The sequence below is a fragment of the Oxyura jamaicensis genome, chromosome 1, assembly GCF_011077185.1.
Source record: "Oxyura jamaicensis isolate SHBP4307 breed ruddy duck chromosome 1, BPBGC_Ojam_1.0, whole genome shotgun sequence".
Classification (NCBI taxonomy): domain Eukaryota; kingdom Metazoa; phylum Chordata; class Aves; order Anseriformes; family Anatidae; genus Oxyura; species Oxyura jamaicensis.
Genome location: NC_048893.1, coordinates 138048398 through 138070578, shown reverse-complemented (window position 1 = coordinate 138070578; position 22181 = coordinate 138048398). Strand labels below are relative to the sequence as shown.

The 22181-nt window shown below is 48.4% G+C and overlaps 1 protein-coding gene across 13 annotated transcripts in view; it reads right to left on the bottom strand.

Annotated features, from left to right (window-relative positions):
* The window catches only part of MAP4K4 (mitogen-activated protein kinase kinase kinase kinase 4), a 152911-nt gene that overhangs the window by 74821 nt on the left and 55909 nt on the right, over positions 1 to 22181 (bottom strand). For all 13 annotated transcript variants that reach the window (XM_035316117.1, XM_035316112.1, XM_035316134.1 and 10 more), the window contains exon 3: positions 8558 to 8614. In XM_035316117.1, the coding sequence (XP_035172008.1) occupies positions 8558 to 8614 (57 nt within the window). The remainder of the gene's footprint in view (positions 1 to 8557; positions 8615 to 22181) is intronic.

Below are 22181 nucleotides of genomic sequence, written 5' to 3'. Positions count from 1 at the left end.
CAAAGCACGCTCAGTGGGTTTTAATCCCTTTTGGATTAACCCCATCTACAGGAATGTACACAAGCCCCTTGTTGGAAAAGGACTCGAGATGTTTCCAGGCTCTGGTGACAAAGAGCACCTTCTCCTAAAGCGATCAGCTAAACTGGTTCGCACAGCATCCTTGTGGCCCTTTTAACACTTAGCTCAGCCGTGTGCTTCCCGTTGCATATGTGAGGGATTGGGCACCAGGGGACAAAATGCCTTCCTCTCAGGCACAAGTGGGGTGTTAATCGTGCTTACAAGTCAGCTCGGAGTACAACAAATTCCCACGTCCTTGCACATTAACACTTTCTGCCATAATCTCTAGGTTTAGGAGCCGGGTGTTGTTTTTTTTAAGACCGTATTTTAGCCAGCAACTCCCCGCGCGATCACTCAAACTTTGTCTCTCACAAAAGGAGCGCTGTCGAGGGACTCCGAGCAAACATTTCTCTCTCATTAAACATCAGAGCACAACATGGCCATTTCATATTTATACACACATAACGCACATGTTAAAGACAGAGCACAAGAGAAAGGGAGGGATTGCACAGGGTAATCATCCTATTTGCAGACCCATAAACTAAAGACAGAAGCAGAGGGAGATTTTAAACACTTCAAAGTCTAGCTGCAGTGCTCACTTGAAAGCCAAGCCTTGAAACTTTCTCTTGAAAGACGAAAAGAGAAGAAAGTTATCTACCTCCTCCTCCTGATTTACTACAGAGCAGTGGCCAGCCGACTGATAACAGACAGTGGCCACGGTCTGCCTGCCATTCCCAGCACCGAGGCTGTAAATTCCACCCTCTCTCCTCTCCGCGCCGCCTGCCAATGTTCCCATAACTTGTCAGGACTTCATATCTTTGGAATTTCTCCCTCATTAGGCTTGGCCAAAGCCGGCCAGTGGATTCAAACGGCGTTTGGTGGAGAAGAAGGCAGGACGCACACGCGCTATCGCGGAGAAGCTTCATTTCCTTAGGAAGTCGAGATAAAAATAGGGAATGTCACAGGAGAAACAGGAGGAGCCCCCAGGCAGGTGGGGTTTATGAAACTACAATTAAACACAGTCAAGAAAGATTACATTTCGAGCAGATATCTCCCCTTTAACACAAACACCAAATTAATTCTCATGTCTTTGATCCTAAAGCCAAAATTTGAAGTGCGCCCCTGAAAGGCAGGAGCTCGGGCTGGACCTGTGCTCTCCCGCCCGCCTGTGCAGGAGGGAGGAACACGCCGCAGACCCCAGCTTCAGCCTAGAGCCTTGCTAAAATTAAAGCAGAGTGCTCTGTCACAATCTTCATTGTGTTTTGTTGTTTTTTTTCCTGTCCAGACTGACAAGAGCACACATGTTCTTGCAGTGTATTGACAGCGTTGTCTTGTTTTGCTTGAGCAGACAATACGTCTGATTCACCGGGGGTAAATGGAGCTGCGCCGTGTGTCTGACAAATTATACAAAACGCAGCCCCCTGCTTTTTGCTGTTATCTGCACACCAAACATTTCTGTTTCCCATCACAAGTCGAATCTCCCCAGACAGCTCTCGCAAACAGAGCTTGGTGCTCAGTAAGGCAGCGCCAAAACGCTGGCGTCGAGGCCGCCCCAGAGCCCCCCTCCGGCTCGGCAGACGCGCTCCATCACGGGGACTTGCGCAGGCTGCTGCTCACATTCGTGTCAGTGCAGGTCTGACCTGCAGGTTAAATATCGTGGCTGGGAAAGCGTCCGCGTGCTACCACAGTGAGCCTTCCCCACAGCCGGTATCAGGGTCCGGGCTTCCCATGTACGGACACTAGCAGCCGGCCCCTTGCAAGGCACGTGGAAGTCACGTTTTAATTAGTGCCTTCGTTGGCAACGCTAACAGCAGGTCTCCAGATGGCTGCAGGTACCACGACCGAGTACTGGAGGAAAAGATGCACTGCCTTACTGTTAAATGCGTGAGTATTGGCTGCTTGGATCGCTGAACGGTCCCCGAAAGCTGGAATTGAAGCACCTGTCCTGCTCACCAAAATGATGGCACGGCCTCCATAGCCCATCCAGGTGACTTACCCTCTGCTTCTGAGCGCGTCAGGGCAGTTGCACCGTCAGACCAAAGGAAAGAAGTTTTCAAGGAAGAAGTCCAGACTTGTCCAAAGAGCTCGAGACGTGCAGAGAAGCCTTAATACGTATCTGTGCTCCCACCCATCTGCCAGTGGAAGTCAGCTGCATTGTGCTCCAGGTGTGTAACCACAGGCTCTCACAGGCTGACCAGACCCCAGTGGCACGCTTCAGCCAAGGAGAGTATCCTGACCACCATCAGTCTGTGCTACAGCTGGGTGTTACCTGGTTCTCCTACAGCCAGGCAGGCAAAATTTTAAAGCTGCCTCCCTAAAACAAGGAGATTCTTCTCCAAAGTCCCCTTCATAAGGCCACGAACTCAGTTAGGTCATTTGTGCAGTGTACATTTATGGGAGAGGATGAAAACGTTTTCTGCTAGATAAGATGGAGCCTTTCAGACCTGGCATAAGCAGGAGGAGATGAGGAGAAGGCAGAGACAGCACAGCTTTCTTTGCACCTCCTTAACGCAGCGATCCACCATCAGCCGAGTCTGAAGCCAGCTCCCAGCCTCCGATAAAACCCCGCAATGGGAAGAGCACTAAATGATCCGCACTAAGCCCTCACGGTCAAAGCTCTTTTGCTGCTGACAGGTAATAGATGCTGGTGAGGCGCCTACGGTGCCCTCAAGGATCTTTATGGCGAAAGGAAAACATCTGTTCCTCCCGGCCTTGAAACAGTCAGGTTCCCAAACAAGCTTGTTAAAATAGAGAGAAGAACCCGCGAGGACAGGTGCCGTGCTGCCATGCAAACTGTGCAGGCAATCACCAGCCCAGGTAGGGATCTTGCACTGAGAAGAAACCATGTGGTGGAAAAAGCAGGCAGAGGAACACGCGTGTACGAACATTTTATGATTTTTTTTTTTTTTTTTAAGGCTCCCCTCTGTTGCCAGTCTTCCCCCCAGCCCAGCAGTACCAGTGTGAACTTGCTCTTTGCTGGAGCCTCTGTGCAAGACACAAGCTCCCTCCAGCCAACCCGTCGTGTGTCGTTTCCCAAGCTGCTTAATGACAGCCAGGGCTTCCTGCCCCACCTCAAACAGCTCGTGGAGCTCCCGATTCAGCCTCTCTCTTGCAGCAGCACCAAGCCTGACGTCCTCCCCTTCCCAAGTAAGCTCCTCCAGCCTGACACTCTCGCCAACCACCCCAGGACTTGGATGAACAGAGCAAAAGTTTGCCCTTTATACAAACTGGTGCCAGCAATGCTCCAGGGAGGTTTCTTGTATCATGTCCAAAACTACTCTTTGCAGCTCCAAAAAGACTGCCCCACTGGCTGTAAGCCTGAGCTCTTTCCAGCCTTCTCCCAGACCAGGTATTACAGCTCAAGGCATCGTTCTGTTTAGCTCTGTTTTCCTCTGACCTGTAAAAGTAAGTTCCCAGCAGCTTTTTAATTTTGCCTTTTTTCTTTTCAACTTAATCCCTAGAAGAAATCAGAGTTTAATCAGCTTTAGGAGATATCGCACAGCAGGGCTGTGCCTCACGTTTGGGGGACAAGCAACCAGGGTGCAAGCACTCCCCACGTGAACCATCTGGGTTTTTAGGCTCCCTGATCCAATTCCTACCGAGATTGTGAGAAGCAGCAAAGGCTTTTGGCTACAGGTTTGCTTTGGCTAACCTAGCAGTAAGTACAGTAAGTACAGCCACTGACTGATAAACTGGTCTCTATCAGGAAGCTGCCCTAAGCCAGGTAAAGCAGCGTGCTCTTGTCTCCACACTAAAAAAAAAGAGCCCATATCCAGCTCCTCCAGGCTGCCATGCCCCAGCTCCGCTGCACATGCTGTGAAGATCTACGTTTCCCTGTCCTTCAGAGTGCTGCATCAACTATTTTTTTCCTTTAAAAAGATCAAGGTCCATGGACCATCTTTGTTTTTTTCATTTCAAAAAAAATGTAGATAGCTATTATTTTTGTTTTCCCCTCATTTTGTCTGCCTGCATGTGCTGGCACACACATACATCTTTACTTAGCTGCAGTCTTTCTGCAGACCGCTTTCAGGACATGCTTTATGGGCAACGGGTAAGATCATTTACGATGCCACGGTTTATAACACCATACGGACCATGAGATACGGGCTGACAGGCGTCTGGGAGGACTTGCCTCCTACAACAGCAGAAAGCAGCCAGCAGGGCTGGGCAGGCAGCAATGAATAATCCCGGTCACCTTTCCCGTCCAGGCGCAGGAGATGCGCCACGTTTCTGTGCAGGCCCGGAGCTTTTGGTTTGGGGTTGTTCATTTTTCTGCCTAGCACCTACGGAAAGGGCAAGACAGGCGAGCTCTAAAAGCGATGCGGCCTCTTCCATAAATCAGCGGGACACAGCACCCAGTTGTTTACTTAGCATAATTTTAACCCAGACTAGACTGGACAAGCCATGAAACGCTGGGCACAGGAGCTGAGAAATGCTGCTGTTAAACAGGCATGCGGAAAACTTTCCCAAAGGATGCCAAGAGCGTGTGTGGGAAGAGGTAGGAGGAAGGAGCAGCAGCGTCAGGGGTTACAACAAACAGAGAAGCAGCGGTTGTGTTTTTTCCCCTCAAAATTAGCTACCGAAGATTTCAAACAGAAAAGCGTCTCTGGAAGTGGAACACAGGGCTGACAGTGGAAACAGCGGCACAGCTGCACGGCAAGCCTCCCGAAGAGTTAAACAAAGTCGAGCCGTGTGTTCAGGGCGTAATGCAAGTTAACAAGCTCAGATGCATGCAAATCTGCCAAGTAAGCTTCGCGAAGGTCTTAAATGTGTTGTGTTGTGTTTTTTTTTGCTTCACGAGAAAATGGATTCTTCTAACTGAAGAGCGGCTGCCAAATCTCACAGCATACTTGTGTTGCATCTGATAGCATCAGTCACGGCTCGCTTGGTATCCTACAGCGTGTACAGCAGCATGCAGCGAGCAGCTCGTGGAGATCTAGCAGCGCGGTCACCCAGTGCCTTTTGGGAAGGGGTCAGCACTGACTCAACGCAGACTTTTCCAAAACAATGCCCCATAAGGAGCAGAGGCACTTACATATAAAGATTAAAGACAGACTGCAGGAACCTCTCAAATAATGCCTCCCCCACCGCACGCCCGCAGCCCGAGAGTCAGCCTTCATATGTACATTTGGGAAAATCGGTTTGAAAGTGTGTATATGCTGATGGTTCATATTGTTCCCCTTTTAAGGCCATTGAACTCGCTCCAGCGACAGAATAGCTTTTGATTGATGAACGCTGGTGTTTTGTTGTTATTTGCTCCATGCTCCAGTGGAATTTTTTCACCCTTACATGCTCCAGCTTCACCCTCGGAAAGCGAGAACACGATCTAAACGCATGCCATTCTGGAAGAAGGCTTGTAGACATTGAGATCTTCTAGATCTTTTATTGCTTGATCTGTAGATCTGTGGATCTGCAGAGATCTAAATGATCTTACAGAGCTTTCCTTAATTTGTTTAGAGAGGAGAGAAGTGGAAGAGACAGCGAAGTTGCACGTCGACACCCCTCATCGTTTCAGGCAGCAGTACTGACTAGCCATAATATATTCAAAGATCAAGCTGCTACCTTCAGCCCACCTCCTCTTTTCTCATCCTTACCACCATTCTTCTCGAAATTAAAAGCTGAAGAGAAAACCACAAGAAAAGCTGGGACGGATGGAGGGCACTTCCAAAGCACCACGTTCAGTCTGAGCTGTAACGTTCCTTCCAGCGTTGCTAGTTGGAGGTTACGCTACCTCATTTTCTTCGTGCCAACCAAAACTTTTTAAGGGAAGCCTTTGCTTTGACTTGGACATTCCTCCTGTTTGGAGGAATCAAAGCTTTACAGCCCAGAGCTGATGTAACCCTGGTGATCCTGAGCAACGCAGGAATCGCAGAATTGGGCCTCGAAAACTGAAGATCTGTGGCGTGCCCCTGCAGCCTGCCAACACATTAGGCTTTCTAATTTTTTAAGCGTTTGGCAAAGCAAGCACTGGATCAGAGGTAACCGAAAAGAAAGAAAGTCTTGTGTGTTCTCCGCGCAGGTTAGACAAAACAATCAGGTATCACCCACTGCACCGCTTGTATTTGAGCATTAAGACGTAGCACTGCCAGCAAACCATGTAGCGAGGCGTGGATCACCTGGAGCTGCAGTAGCTGCTCACCAAAAAAATCACAATTTCAGTTTTGTAGAAGAGTCTCCATTCGAGCCTCTCTCCCCACAGGCACATACTCGGTTAGTTACCGTTAGTCTACGAGAGCAGCTCATGCAAATGTAGCTCTTGAAGCCAGTGGAGGAGGTAAATTTGAGGCTGTGGTTCCTTCAGCATTTCTTTCAGAGCAGTGCTGGCGGTGGCAGTCACTTCACACCTCCGCTGCACCTCTGTCCCAAATTCTCTCCTCCTACCATCCCCGTTAAGTTGCCGTGAGCTACGACGATGATAGAGCTGTTTTACACATTGCCTGCCAGCAAAAGGAGATGCTCAGGGAGACATCCCTTGAGGAAAGCAAGCCACGGCTTGACCGTATGGCCATCTTTGGCAGCAACATCAACTTGAGCTGTTCCTGAGCCTTCTCTCATCTGCCACCAAGGAAGCGGTACACGCAACTGTGCCGTCCGTGCCTGGTGTTAAAAGGGGGGCTGACTTAGCACGACTTGGAAGAATTTACACCACACTTTTGGCCTTGGCAGGCTCATTACTTTGAACCAAAACCACATGAGCTCCGCTGGTAGGAACGGCGACACTTTTAAGCTGCGTGGGGCTAACATCTCCCGACTCCTCCCCTCTGACTGCCCTCATCCCCTAAAAAAGCATGAGCTCGTGAGATAGAAGATAGACAGCGCCAACATACAACTTTCAAAACCGGCCAAAAACTGCAGAGAGTTTCAAAACATAAGCCACCTCCCGCAACATGAGCTCAGCCACACTACACGCAGCATTTTTCAATTGTTTTCCTTTTGCTGTGCAACCTCTCCATTACAACTGGTTGTGATTAATGCACGCTATTAAAAACAGAGGGAGCGTGCAACGCAGCCAGACTTCATGTTATGGAAGAAGCCTTCGTCGTGCTTCGGGACGCTGCCGTGCTTCAAAGCACTGCACGAAGGGCAACGTCTGCTGTGCAAAGAGCATTCGCTTCATGCCAGCGCACCTTCCTTCTTCCCTGGTCTGTCTACAGGTTAACTTCTGCAAGACGGCTCTGCCTCTTCATGAAGGCTGCCTCTGAGAAGCTCCAGCTGAAAGCTGATTGTTATCAGGCCATCTGACAAAGCAAGAATGTCCAGCTCTTGGCAGACACAACATCCTAAGTTAGGGATCGGCCGTCACAGTGCCCATCGATCACAGGGAGATTCAGAGATAGGACTCACGTCCTACCAGTTAACCTATCCCCACCTTCTTGTTTCCCTCCCTCTCCTGCCTGGTCACCCGTTACCCCTCGGCCGCTCGCCCCTGCAGCTTGTGTCCAGGTCCATTTTCACTCGCTGAGGTCCCTGCACACGCCAGCAACACAGAAAGCATTTTGCAGCGATATCCTCGTAGGAGTTTTTGCTTAACATGAGCAGCCTGCCAAAGACCCCCTGCTCTGTGCAGTGCGTGCACATTAACATAATTTTTCCCCTAAGGCCTAGGGGAGATGGAGGAGTTTAGCAAAAGAAGACGCTGGGTTTGAAGACGCACAACCTCTCTGCAGAACCGCAATACCAGCCAGGAGTTACAGAGATCGCACAACGGGATCTCATTCGATTTTAAGTCTGAAGCTGTTACGTTAATTGGGGATGCAACCCTGTAGTAAAACACAAACGGAACCAACAGGGAAAACTCGAGCTTTCCTGATCTGTTTTGAAGACTTAATTGAAACTGTTTGCTTTCTGAGCAGCATAAACTACAAGGCAGCTAAGGCTTCAAGTACGGGCATATATTTTTTATTTCTCTGGCTGGGTTAATTTCCCGTCTTTCTCATCTAAAGCTCCACAGTAAATCCCCCTGGGTCAGTTACAACTACTACTTTACACTGCTGAATTCTGCCAGCAATCTGCTCATCGTTCCTGCAGATGTTTCTGCTTTCAGGCTTCTGGGAACTTTATTGGACCCATTTCCTTTGAATAAATGCACACCCTTTTCAGGCTGCACATGTACCAGGGAAACTACTGTCCTCTCCCTCGAGCAGCCTCCTCATCTTCTTCTTCAGTAATGCAGAAGCAAGGTGTTACGTGTGAAAGAAAAAAAAAAAGTGGGAAGTGGGGAATCTGCCTTTTTTCTGAGAAGTTCTGGAGGAGGAGTGCTACATGTGCTGGTGTGTCCTGGGACCAGCCGAGGCCACGTGTGAAGGCCAGAGGGCCCAGCACACAAGCAAAAATCTCACAAAGGGCAGATGGGCTCGGGAGGTCGGGTCCTGCAAACAGGGAGCAAGCGTTCACATGCAAGGACCGTGCCCTTCGACATAAATCCGATGTAAGCCATATGCCATCCTCGCTGTTGAATTGCACCCACATTACTAATAAAGCAGAATGTTTCTCTACTCACCTCAGTAACGTCCATGACTTTGATGGCTGCCAACTGACCCGTTTTGACATGTCGACCCTGGAGAAGAGAGAGAAGAGTCAGCATCAGTATTCCATCCATCCCTTCAACGCACACAGAGCAAAACATTCGGACGAGAGCTCCAGCTGCTGGGTTTTCCCCAGCCGTGACGGACCCTTCTCTTTTGGTACGTCAGCAACAAACACTCTAGATGGCTGAAAAAAAGAATTTCTTTTTGAAGTACTCTTACAGAAGTCTTAAAGCCCATTCTTTTTTTCTCACATTAAAGGGATGATCATGGAGATTAAGCACAGACAGATTACATTTGCAGCTTCTCTTCTGTCTACTTCAGCAGAGCTCATAGTAATGATCATTTATTAACACGCCAGCACAGTTAAACTCCACGTGCCACATATTTCATTTCCATGCACCGGTGGCTGATAACTGGGTGGTATACGACTGGGTAAATGCAAATACCCTGGGTGGCTGAAAAAGGACCTTTCTCTTGGATTTGGCCTTAACTCTTAATGTTAACTCTTTGTTAACTTTGTTAACTCTAAAGTTAACTCTTTGGCCTTAACTCTGGCCCTTAACTCTTAAAAAAAGGGAAAAAATGGTGGTGTTTCTTCAAGTGCTGCATCAGACCTGCAACGGCTCTCTTTGTCTCTTCCCGATGCAGACGACCTCTCCCTTCAGCTACACCACCGTAAGGGTAGGGTTTCTCAGTACAGCTTGAGCTGAATTAACAGATCCCAGCTACTGCAGTGGGGAGCTCTTACCCTTCCCCTGCCTCCCTCCAGCCTCCTGCCGCATATTTCTCCCATGAGCACTGAACTCATTCTGGCACTCACCAGATCATATGATAAGCTGATTTAGATCACTAAAATGGCAGAAAGTTAACACAGAAAAAGCAAACTGCGGGGCGGGGAGGAGGGGGGATGCAGATCAGGAAATTAACTCGGTTTGCTCTGCAGTCAGAGCAGAGCCAGAGCTGGCACAGGGCGGACCACGCGGCTGGGAGAAGGGAGCACGACGGCCTCCTTCCAGCTCTGCTGAGCTGCAGCTCGGCTCAGCTGACTTGCAACAAAAAACTTTTTTCCTCCAGTATATTTTTACAGGAGGTGAGGCCATATCAATTAGCCATTCTTTTATTTATTTATTTTTTAATTCTAAGCAGGCATTTAGCACTGTTCCAGTACCAGTGTTTTCCAGCAATCCACATGACACAGGGCAGTCTGCCCCACGACAGACAGCCTGACATCCTAAACCCTTCCCAAACCTCAGCTCCAAAGGCCCTTCCCCAAATCAGGCCGGCTCTCCAGCAAGAGGAATGCCCACTGAATTCATGCATCTGAATTCCTCACCCGCAGATGAAGAATGGTAACACAGACAGCATCCTCTACAGCTGATGGACATTAATAGTACCTTTTGCTTGGGCCAACTTCTAAACCTCTTCACTTTATTCAAGGCTGGCACCCCAGAAGCTCAGCACCCCAAACCACACGTCAATTTGGAGAGATCCCTCCCACGTTACGGTGCCCCCCACAGAGGCAATGCCCAGCACTGCTGCTGCATCCCCAAGACCTCGGACGAAATGCCGCAGAAATCACAGCCTCCAGCTTCTTTTACGACTTGGGTTGCGCTGCACTCTCCCCTCATTAACTGATCCACGTGCTTTCTATAAATAAATTACTGTACTCAGGCTTCTGCCTGCTCTGTAAAGTCTCTTTATTGCACGCGTTTCGTTTTACAGTTTGGTCTCAAGCTAGGTTGGATTTTGAAACAAAATTAGGGTCGTAACATACGTGTGCAAGGGCCAAGATCGACCTCACCTCGACCCTACTAATTCTTGAGCCTTTCAGCGAGCCCTGGCGAGATGCAACTCCAACATCCCCCCCTGGACCTCTGCCTAATGACAAAAGCCTGTGGTGGTCTCCTCGAGACTTGCTATCCTGCCAAAGGAGGAGGGGAAAATGCCTTAGACCGCGGTAGAAAGATGCCTCCTCTCTCGGCTCTGCCCTTATTCTCCACGGCTCTGGGGAGGGAATTAAAAGGTCCAAGGACACAGAGAGGCGCAGCTCGAGGAACAAGAAGAACATACTAAAGATAAGGGAGGAACAAGGACATCTCAGAGGAAAAAAGCTCACAAAGCACAGAAAAAAAAAAGTCTATTTATCACTTTAAACCTTCGAACTACTGCTGGGCCAGCTAATTGCCAGCGAGGAGCCTGAGATTTCCCAGGGCTCAGCCTCGCAGCTTTTTGAGATGACATTCCTCCCCGCGAGAGCAGCCCACTCCGATGAGTAATGCACAGCAGCCCTGACATCCCTCCAGTATAGAAAAGCTTCTCGGGGTCCTGCCGATGCTTCCGCCGTCCGCTATCGAAGCGCGGGGCGCAGCCAGCGCTGGCGTTTCACTTTGCTGCCTCTGCGGTGGGGAGGGGAAAAGCTCCTCCAGCAGCCTCCTGAGGGACTGGAAGGCAGGGGAATTGCAGACTGTGGGAAACGTGGGCTTCTCGGTATCTCAGGCCAAATTTAAACCCCGGTCAGTTCAGAATTATCGTTAAAAATTGCTCCAAATACCCTTTTGTCGTAATGTATGCAGCGCTCGCATAAGCATCTACAACATGACTGGGGGGTGCAGCGTGACAAACTGATTTATATGGGAGAAGTAAAAGGACATTTCAAAGTCAAATTCATTTTATTAAAACCATTTCTTCGAAGGAGGGGGGGAAAGCAAGCAGCACAGGCACAACATATAAGCAGGAGCGGAGCTTTTGTTTGTTTGTTTATCTGCTTCACCGCTCTGCTCAAGAACAGACTTGTCAAACTCTCAGCCCGCCGGTATAATTTCACTTGCAACCTAAGACGGCCAACTATTCCTGCTTTGGAAACTGGTATTCTGATATTTGTAGCCGGCTTTCGCTTAGGAAAACTTTCTCCACCTTAAAAATAATAATTAATGTGTACGTGGCTGAATACGTTGAAGGAACCGTGGAAATCACAGCTGGGAGAAGCCCACGGGACTCCATCTCTGGGGGTTAAAATGTGTTCGAGCCCACCTCCCCGGGCACCTCATGAACACAGCAGGCATCAAGGCCACGGCCACGTCCACGCACCATGGCAGCAATTGGAGAGGTTGTCCCTCCGGCAGGACAGCACTTTGCATGCACGATGCCCCTGCCTTAGTGCTATTTGGAGCCGTGTCCCCGCAGGGCGTCCCTCAGCACCCCGACCCCACGCACAGGGTGCCCACCAGCTGAACTCAGCCACCACCCTCCCGGATAAGAGCGTCCCAATGCATCCCCTCTGGTTAAGCCATGTTAAGGAGCTCACTAACCAGAATTTCCCAAGCGCTCGCTGCTTCTTACACACCCTCCCCTGCCCCTTCCCTCTTTCCATGCATCTATTCATACTAAAGCACTTGCTTAGCCTCCCGAGGAAGGAATGTAAAGATATTTTTGTAACTGCTGCTCCCTTCTATTTTTAAGTGATCTGTTGGGCAAACACAGAACTGGGATGAGCAAGTCAATGGAGCCGAGCCTGCTGCCCCAAAACCTTGTCCTGTTTCTTCTCATGCGGGACGAGAGTTTTCATTAATATGCAGAGGATTTTGAAACACAGCTCTTCTCATCAACCCTGCAACATTTAACTGGATGTTGCACTGTTCCATTACTTCAGCATATTCCCAGCCACGTCTGATAGCAATACGCTGTTTATTTCTCATCTCAGTGGGCTTTCTGCATCTTGAATAGCAGAGGGGACAAGGGGAATCCTTGGTGGGCTGCCAAGATCTGCGGAACATTATAAATTTCAAGCCTACCCACACTCTCCACGTCAGTTAGTACACCTACTTCTCGCCTCTTTCTTCCTCTGCACACGTTATTACTGTATTTTTTTGTTTGTTTGGGAAAGGTTCAAAGGCACGTAGTGTTATGTGCTGGTTTAAGTGTTTTTTTTTTCTTTTTTTCCCCTAAGATGCCTTAATGTTATCAAAGAACTATGCAAATGAAATGCCAAAGGAATGCTATCCGCTCATTTACCTCCTCCCCCCCGATTATCCAAGATACGTATTGCACAGCAACGCAGTTCTCCTACTGACACAGTTTCCGGCCCGTGCATTAATGTGCCTTTTGGGGGACTGTTCCTGGAAGTCTGCTCCCCAGCTAAATGGCACGAAAGTAAACCACGGGGCAACAGCACAAGTTAAGGAAGGAAGGCAGCAGGCATGACTCATGACTTGCAAGCTTGGATTATCCTGCGCACTGTATACCACAGGGTCTTTGGAAAACCTCGCTAGCCTCCCATATTCCATGCTGACAATTATGAAGAGAGGAGCAGCCAAGCCCCACTAAGTCACATTTCAGTTGCTACGCTGTGCGCATAAGCAGCAGGCCAGATTTAAACATGCCGTCAAGTGAAAACGTCCTACTGCAGCACCTCCGAGTACAATGTCCCTGTGCCAAAATTAACTTTTCAATTTGCTTCTCATTTGGTTGACGCGGAGCTCCTACCAGCCCGAGGCAACAGGCCATGGAGCAATGCTCTGCTCTTAGGTTGCACACCCCAGTGCAGTAAACGATACCGTATTGTCCCAGTGCATGTTCACAACCAGCTCTTCTTGTCACTTGCCAGCCCAGGGAGTTTCAGACCGACCAACCCTGAGTTGTGAACACCCAGACTCTGTGAGGCGTTTCTTCCCACACCCCCAAAAATCCTGGGTCTACCCTGTGAAAAGCAGCCAGAGTAATGCTTGTGGAGCACACAGAGCATGCATTTTGATGGGCAAAAAGAACAGCACAAAGCAAAAGCAACCTCCTCAATTAATAGAAAATAAAATAAAAATCAAATGTTCTCAAGCAAGACTACCTCATTGCATTTGTAGCCAAAATAATACTGTTCCTACTGATAAAGCCTTCTGTAAGCTGAATAATTACAGGCTCCAGCCATGGAGATAAATTTGTACCAAAAAAAAAGAGAGATAAAGTTTATCTGACATGGAAGCTCCTTCTAAAATAAAAATCAGCAAACAACCTCAGTGCAAAGGCCTGGCAGAAATGCATGAGAAGAGGAAAAAAAAAAAAAAAAAAGCCAAAACCAATGTTCCTTTTTCCTGTTAGCTGATTTCTAAACCCAAACCAACCAGAAGCTATTAAAGACTCCCACTGTTTAAGTCAAAAGACGGGACAGGGTTCTGTGTTTTCCCTCCGTCTAGCTCTTGACATCAAATGCCTGGAAAGCAAAATAGAAACCAACACCCTCTCTATCCAGCTTTCGATATCCACGGGCTCCCTAGCAGTCTGTTGAAGAAATAATAATGACAATTTACTCATGCATAGCACCGCATTCTGTGAAGTATGAAAGACACAGTTATTATTGGTTAGGCACTTCCAGGGACACAGGGAAAAGATGTTCCCTGCTAAAGCAGGGGAAAAAAAGAGGGCCCTATGCACTTTTTATCTCAGTTACTAGTTTTGTGGTAGCTTTCCCACCCCGAAGACGCTGGATGTACATTACCACAGGCACTTCCTCCTCCCAACAGCTCATTGCCTAAATAGGCAAAAAGGACAGGAAAGCAGAAAATGGACGGTGGGAACACGGTGGCAGGGAGCCACCATCTGACTTTCCCAGGATCACGGCAGGTCAGCAGCAGAGCCCGGAGTCACGGCGTGGCCCAGGCCCCTGCCCCATGCCCACCTCACCCCGCAGGCCAGCAGGATGGCAGAGGGAAGGAAGAGCACCACAGGGGCAGACAGGTCTCTGGAGCATCTCCCGGAGCTACGTGTGTCCTGCCTCAAGTGGCACAAAGCATTCCTCGGCAAATGGGGCCTGCAGGCCTCCCTCACACTACCGAGCTGGAGAGGCCGATGAACCGGGGTCTTCTGGCAACATCCCCAGTACAACCACCACACATTCTCCACAGGGGCTCGACTTTAACTCCACCGAGATGTTTTTGAAAGATCCATCTTCGTGCCCCAAAGGCCATGCTTCTTCCACAGGGACACTCGAGTTGACCCGCTTGAGGCCCCAGCCTGGAAAACACCCGCTCTGGGAATAATTCTCCATGTCTTCATCCCCTCCTTCCAGCCACCACCAGGATAGCCCAGATTCAGAGACCTTCACCAGACAAAGCAATCGCCCATTTTCTCTTGTAATAAAAATCTTGTAAGAGCCTCTGCCCTCTCCAGAAAGAGAAGAGCTGCCACCTGCTTCTCTGTCTCTAACCTTATTCTCCCTTGTGCTTTATTCTGTTTCTAAACACACCTACCGAACTTAGCTGGGTTGTTATCGAAAGACAGCAAAAAACACTCCCCCGACCCCAAAACCCAAACAGACTCCAAAACAAAAGGCAGACTAGAGGAATACCTCCCACACAGCCACAGTTGGCTCAGAGCACGTTTGGCTTCCTCTGGAAACATCAGCTAAAACCTGCCGCTTCCACTTCTCGCTCAGATCAGTTCTTCGCCATACCTTAAGGCTTCGGCATTCATTCAATCCACCCTCCTAACACCGATTTGTCTCTTGTGACCCCCCACAACAGTCTCTCTCATGCAGAGCAATTTATTTCAGGCAAATACAGCTGAAAACAAGCCTCTAAGCAGAGGAGAACGCTGAGAGAAGAACTGGGATCAAAACGAAGCGTGTGCCTACAAACTGACACAGGCTACAGACACACGCAACCTTTCATTTTACACCCAGGCAGTCCCTTCCATCACCCGACACCCCACAGCTGGCCTGGAGCTGATCACCTCGAAGGGGATCACCACAGGCCCAGGTGCCACCTCACGTTCACAAGTACCTGGTGCCGCCTCACGAAGAGGTGGCTCCCCACCACCAGGGGCACACCACTAGCTGCCTCCACCCAAAGCGACCCACCAGGTCCCCACGTGGTCAGAGGGGGGCTTCAAAACAAGGCAGGAGCCTTCAGAGCCGAGGCAGCCAAAAGGCAGAGCAGCCTGATCACCTCTCCAGAGTGACAGGGAAATAAGCTGAACGAGTAGAGCCCCAGGCCGCTTGGCTGTGTTTGTTTGTTTTTGCAATGAATTCACATCGACTTTTAACTCATCGCTGCTGGACGTGCACATCTGAGCTTTCTGACCCCAGGGAGCAATTTACACCTTGTGAGGCCCTCTGCAAAGCCAGACAAGCCTGGGCCCGATTCCCCCAGCTCGCTGGTGGGAAGCTGCTGAGATAGCACCTGTGGTGGGGCAGGGTGGGCACCACCTGAAGCTGGAGGCGACATCCCACAGCAAACATCGCCGCTTCCAAATAGCACTGCTGCAGAGCTAGGACACTCAAACCTGCCTTTTCCAGGGCTTGCTGGTTGGTCCGATCACTGATCTTAGGACAAAAGCACAAAATGTAAGCAGTAGGTACAAAATAAATGGCCCCAAAGATCTACTTTTGTTTGGCTCTTCCAGGGGATTATTCTGGAAGGCACAAAACTTCATTATGAAGGGAAAAAAAAAAAAAAAAAAAGGAGGGAGGGAAAGGGAGAAAGGTTGGCTCTACTTCTTTCATTTCCATTTTTAATACGGTTTTGGTCTTGCTGTAGGTTCAGCCTGCCTGACGAGGAGCAGCCCACCGTACTGCTCCATTCAGAGTCCCCACCACGAGGCCAGCCTTCGCCCAGCTGCAGTGTTAAGATGCTACAAATACATTTTATGCATAGGATTTGAAGCTATAATGGACAGCTTAACGTTAAAGAGGTGCAAGGGAAAGGAGAACTATTTTCATTTATTACCAGCCCAGCAGAACAGTATAGACGAACAGAGCTGGCAAGATTGCTTAATGAGGTTTTTTCAACGTGGCTAAAACAAAAGACTTTACATCCATGACCTTTAAAAAATTCCACAACATTTGAACTAAAGGAGAAAAGTTAATGAATACTTAATTTTATATATATATATATATATAAAATAATGAAATTCCAGTCCAACTGTCAGTACTCCTCCAGCTCCACAAGGCACAATAACGAAGTGCTGGACTCTGTGTTTTAGGGATTTTGCTTTTCCCACTTGGGGCAGACACGGGCAGGTACCTCTTTCATTTTTAACCAGTCATTACACACACGATCAGTGCCACTTCTTGTCAGTCACACCTCCTAGTCGTTATGGAGGAGGGAGCCATAATTTACCAGGCAGCCAATGCTGAAGCTGAAGCAGTTTCCAGGGCACAAGACAGGCTGGGGAAGCACTACAAGAGGAGGCTTTCTTGCAAAGCATCAAACCAGCCAGTGTGGAAGCCACACAGACAGGGACTGTGCTTTATACTGTGACCCTGGATGTATGAGCAAATTAAGAAATATTTTCCCAACTTGTTTGCAAGATGCAAAACACACATTTAGCCTAAAGTTATATGTATTTTAATTAAACGAGGACTTGCATCGTAAGGCTCTTTCCAGATTTTTTTTTTAATCTTCTGATATCCTGCCAAGTACATCTGTGATTCCAAAGCAAAAAAACACCTTGTCCTTGAGAAACTGGCAGGTAGCCAGAGCAATCTGTAAACAGCTTTGTGTCCACATGAACTATTTTCAAATCCTCACGCAGTATTTTCAGACCTCAAGCTATTTCTGCTTTGTCAGCACTCGAGCCTGACTCAGAAACCCCAGCCTGTACTAACAACCCTTTCTTTACCAGACTCGCAAACAATGAAACGCCAGCCTCAGACGGTCTCTGATCCTATTATTTATTTATCTAGGGAAAGAGGGAGTGTGGAAGAAAGGACCGAAAGGAAGACCACTTCCTCTGGGTTGCCACCTGAGTAGTATTTAAGTTGCGCTCCCAAAGCCTGTGGCCACCATGTTTATTATTTGAAAGGGCCACTCCACAGAAAAGCCATTATGCAACGTATTCAACTTACAGGCTAATCCACGGATGAGAGCAGTGTTCATTAAGTAAATGCAGCCTGCACATTCTCCGATTATTACTTTTTACCAAGTGCTCAAGAACACACCAAGTGCCTCGCAAAAACCAGTCAAAACACGTTCGCTGCTCTGAAATAACACACCACGGGCCTTAGCACACCAAGCTCTGGCAAACAAAAAGGAAAAGAAATTCCTAAGGAGGACGTGTAAAACAAGCACACTGGGCTTCTGCCACTGAAACTGGTCCCCAGGCACCCCACAGTGCACTCACGGTACAAATATAACGCAGATTAAGCTCAAGTTTGTTCAGTGTAAAAGGAATTGTCAGATTTTAGTCCCAAATACAGTTGCCTCTTGTAACTGCAGGTAGGACACTCACTGCAGACTTTTTAGCATTTCCAATAACAATTGCACTTGGGAAAAAAAAGAAATCTTTCCTCATGACACTGCACAAAAGTAGTATTTGTCTCATGACCCAAAACCATCTGTTCCTGCCGACCACAAGTCACTAATCCAGAGCAGAACTGTCATTAGACATAATGTAAAAATTGTTAGTCAGAAAGGCCAAGATTTTGGTTGCAAACCGTTCAGTGAACTGGAACAAAGAAGACAACACAGTATTGCCCCAGACTGCAGAAGAGGAGCAAATACCAGCATTCAGCAGCGGAGGCCGATCAATCCATTTTGTAGGTGGCTGCAATTGGTTACGTTCAGGCAGTTTATGCCAACGTGGCCACGAACAAAGCCTCTCTCACGCTTCACAGGCAGCACAGAAGGGATGGAGAAAGGCAGTGGGGGTGCCTGAACCCCCAAACACCCCCAGCACAGGACACACAGTCCTGTAAGCATCCTGGCATCAAGGCTCATGTCAGGGAGGAGAGGCAGAAGGAATACAGCCCCATCTCTTCTGCATGACCTAAAGGAAACAGGCAATGGGCCAGACCTCCTGAGGACCACAGCAGGCTGACCATCGCCTGGCCCATCAGCTCATCTCCCCTAAATACAGGTAGGGGAAGAGGAGCCTGTAAACATTTCAGACTCAAGTCCCAGCCCCAGCGAAGTGATAAAACTGTTCCAGCCCCATCTCAGGAGTGTCCTACACACCCAAAGTTTCCGTACTCAGATGGGTGTTTTCCAAAGAGGTAATTGTGAAAGATCTTAGGTATCTGCCCATACCCTGATGTCTCCAAGAGCAGATAGGGCTGACTGCGAGGGACATAACGTGCCATATCTGGCTCGCAGCACAGCTGGGGCCAGCACGCTGCCTCCTGCTGCATGGATCTTTGCAAAATAACCAGTCACCTCTGCCACCACGGCTCGGAGATGGACCCGGACCAGGAACAACTGAGAAAACTCCAGTAAAAGGGAACAGTTTCTGGTTAGGGATTCACAGGTGAAAATACTGGTTAATCAAACTCAGATCTTAGTCTTTGAAGTCTGTACAAACACAGATACACAGAATGACAATGATGTAGCCACACTTACTTTCTTACCATTCCTTTCCACCACTTCCAACCTTATTAAAAGGAGCGGAAAGGGGACTAGAAATTAAAAGCGTGAGCCCTCCAATTGTTTTAAGGCATTTGCCCCATTGCACTTTCCTAGGGTGTACACAAACCTCCTGAGAGAGGAAGCCCTGCGGACTGCTGCCATAAAAGCTACCTACCATTTACACAAATCACCACTTGAATCTGGAAATCAGTCATGTTAAACAACAATCAGGTAGTCTGCCCAAATGCTACAGCCATGACCTAAATACATTATGTGGTATGGTGGTGCAGAACAGCAGTTCCTAGAATTAAGCAATCTTCCAATTAAGTGCCATGTATTGAAAACAAAATTAAATCAGCTGCGATGCTACCCTACTCCTCCTCCTCCCTTCTCCCCACATCAGGGAAAGAAACCCAAACCCTTTCCATCCATCCGAGAGCTGGAGCTGAGAGCTGCAGCACCAGCAGGACTGGATTGCCGAGGTTTGGGAGGGGGTCGACGTGTGCCAGCTGCGCCTGTCCCAAATTACAGCACTCTGAGGAGAGCTAAAACAAAGTAATTGTTTTTTAAATCGTCATAAAACTGGATTTCGGAAAGTTCCAATGCTTTTAAAGTTTGCCTTTTAAATTTACAGCCACTTGTCTAATTAGTGAAAGAGCATTCCGGTTTATTATAATCATGTGTCTGCACTCCAAACATCAATATAGCATGCTAGAATTGATTGCTCAATTACACAATGCACAGCTATTGCAACTGCTGTCAGAGGAGAATTCACAACAAGTCTACGGGCCTGTCTTCCCAAACCCGAGCGAGAGTGATGCTTAACGCTGCAATTCCACCCAACCAGCGGACCGCTGGGAGAAGCACGTCGGAGATGAGATTCAGCACAACGTGCCGTCAAACACGGGCCGCGGCTGAAGACACGTGCACAGGTGAGTCCTTCTGCCACACACACGGGGCAGACCCACCAAACACACCACTGAATGAAGGGGAAATGAATCACAAGCATCTTTTTTTATTTTTTTTTCCAGACTAGACTATGGCACGACGCTCTACGCCTGAGCACCAGCCCCCATCACCGACCCTGGGTGAGGAGACCCTGAGGAGAGAAAGCCAGCAGCACGTCTCCGCTGCTAGCCCAGGGTGCTCCACCAGCCAGGGATGCTGCCCGAATCCAGAAACCATCCGGCACCAAGGGAAGGAGGGTTGGGGAGAAGACACCAAGGTGCACGCAGCCCTGTGTGGTTCCCACCAGTCCCAGCTCCAACAAAGCTGTGCCAAGCTCTGCTTCCACTGAAAGTGAAAAACACAGACACATACACCAAAGCTAACTTTTCTTTCCATCTGCACTCACCTCTGCTTGACTCTTTCTACAGCAGGCTCCTACAAACCAGCTCTTCCCAAGGGAAGATGCCCCTGAAGGCACCCCAGGGGCAGCCCCCTGCAGCCACACACACAGCGTGACAGAGGACAACCAGGACTCCGTGGACACACGGGTCTGCCCCAAAGGTCTTACTCTGGACCAGGGCCCAGGAGGATGCTTTAGTCAAAAATGAGCAAAAAGAAGAGGGCTCTTGTGCTACTCTACTCCTCGTCCAGCTGCAGTGCATCTCAAGCAGAGATGCCTGGAATGAAAACAAACAAACAAAACCAGGCCCAAAGCCTCCAATGAATTTCCATCCAGAAAACCCCAGAAGCTTAATTTGATATTGCACTGGGCTTGAGTTCAAATAAACATGAGAATTCAAAGCTAGAAGCATAAAAGGTGCCCAGTACTGAAGGAACAAGGGAAGGAGCTCATACTTCCCACAGGTGGAAAGCTACAGGGGCTTCCTGCTCTCTTTTTTTTGCCACAAAACCTAAATCCAGCCAAGAAAGAAGCAAGGCTGAGAGGATCAGAGGTAAAATCATCCAAGGCACATCGGAAAGATGAAAACTGAGGAACTGCAACACCCAGGTTTCTGCAGGGAGCACAGAGCAGGGGCTCCCAAGTGCTCAACCTAACAGTTGGGGCAGAGAAAACAATCACATGCAAATTACTGGCAACTGCTAACACTCTGCTTTAGGAGAAAAATAAGCAAGTGCTTAATTTTAATTAATTTTGATGGCTTTTTTTTCATCTTTTACTAAATGCTTCAGTATCTTACAAGCCATCTTATGTACACATTTAAAAGCAGATAACGTACTGCTTCCAGTTAGTTTAGGAATTGCAGGAGAAACTATTCCAAAGCAGAAAGAAAAAGAAGAAAAACAGCATTTCTCCATTACATGTATGAGCCAGTGCCTAAGACAGGTTTAGTCCACGTAATAATACCGTTTTCCACTTGCATTTATAGTTAGCATTGAAACTGGTGAGTGAAATTCAACAAGAAATAGCAAGAAAGAAAAAGCCAACAGTCTACTTGCCTGCTACATGGAAATGTTCAAGAACCATCTTTAGGTACACGAGAAGTTATTGAAAATGACCAGGAAAACCTCCTAGTGTGAATTCAAAGTAGATTATTCCAGCTTTCCAGTCTTCATTTTCATGCCCATTGCAGGCAAAAGTTCACTTGTTGTACTCCTGTGACCCTCCCCTGAATGTATACACACACACTCAGCTCTAAGAACACACTCACTAAGGACAGGTTTTGCCTCTGCCTCAAGACAGAAATCATTCAAAGCACAGGCAAGTCCGTGCCAAGATATTCCAGGAAAACAAACTAGAAGATACATGATATGCTTAACTCAAGTCTGATTTCTTCAAGGAAATTAACTTGAAAAGGAGGCCTTCAGGCTGCATTTCTCCAGGCTGTGCTATGGGAGAGACCTGGCAGAGAGGACGGGTGATCCCCAGCGAGGAACCAGGACGGAGGTCCGTGCGTCCCACTTGGCACAGCCTCTCTGGGGAAGCATGCCATGCTATGGCTTTGGAAGAGCCCTCAAACACGAGGTAAAGACTGAAGAAAAAGAAAAAAAAGTATTTTACTGGTGGATGGGTCAATAGCAACAGAGGTGGAGATAGGACATGTAGGAGCAAGTACAGCCTTATCTTTCATCTCTTCATCAGATCTTCAGCACTCCCAGAGAAGACTCCTCCATTCTCAGGGAACAGGATCTCAACTGAGGATACCTAATAACTTCAAGCAGAGGTAGGATTTCATTTACACGGGTTGGAATTGCCTTGCAAAAGATGAGCAAAGCCTTTCTTTCTTCAATCAAGATTACCTGATACTGGATCGAATGTGACACTCACACAGCTGCTGCCTTCGGGATCAGGCAGTAGTGT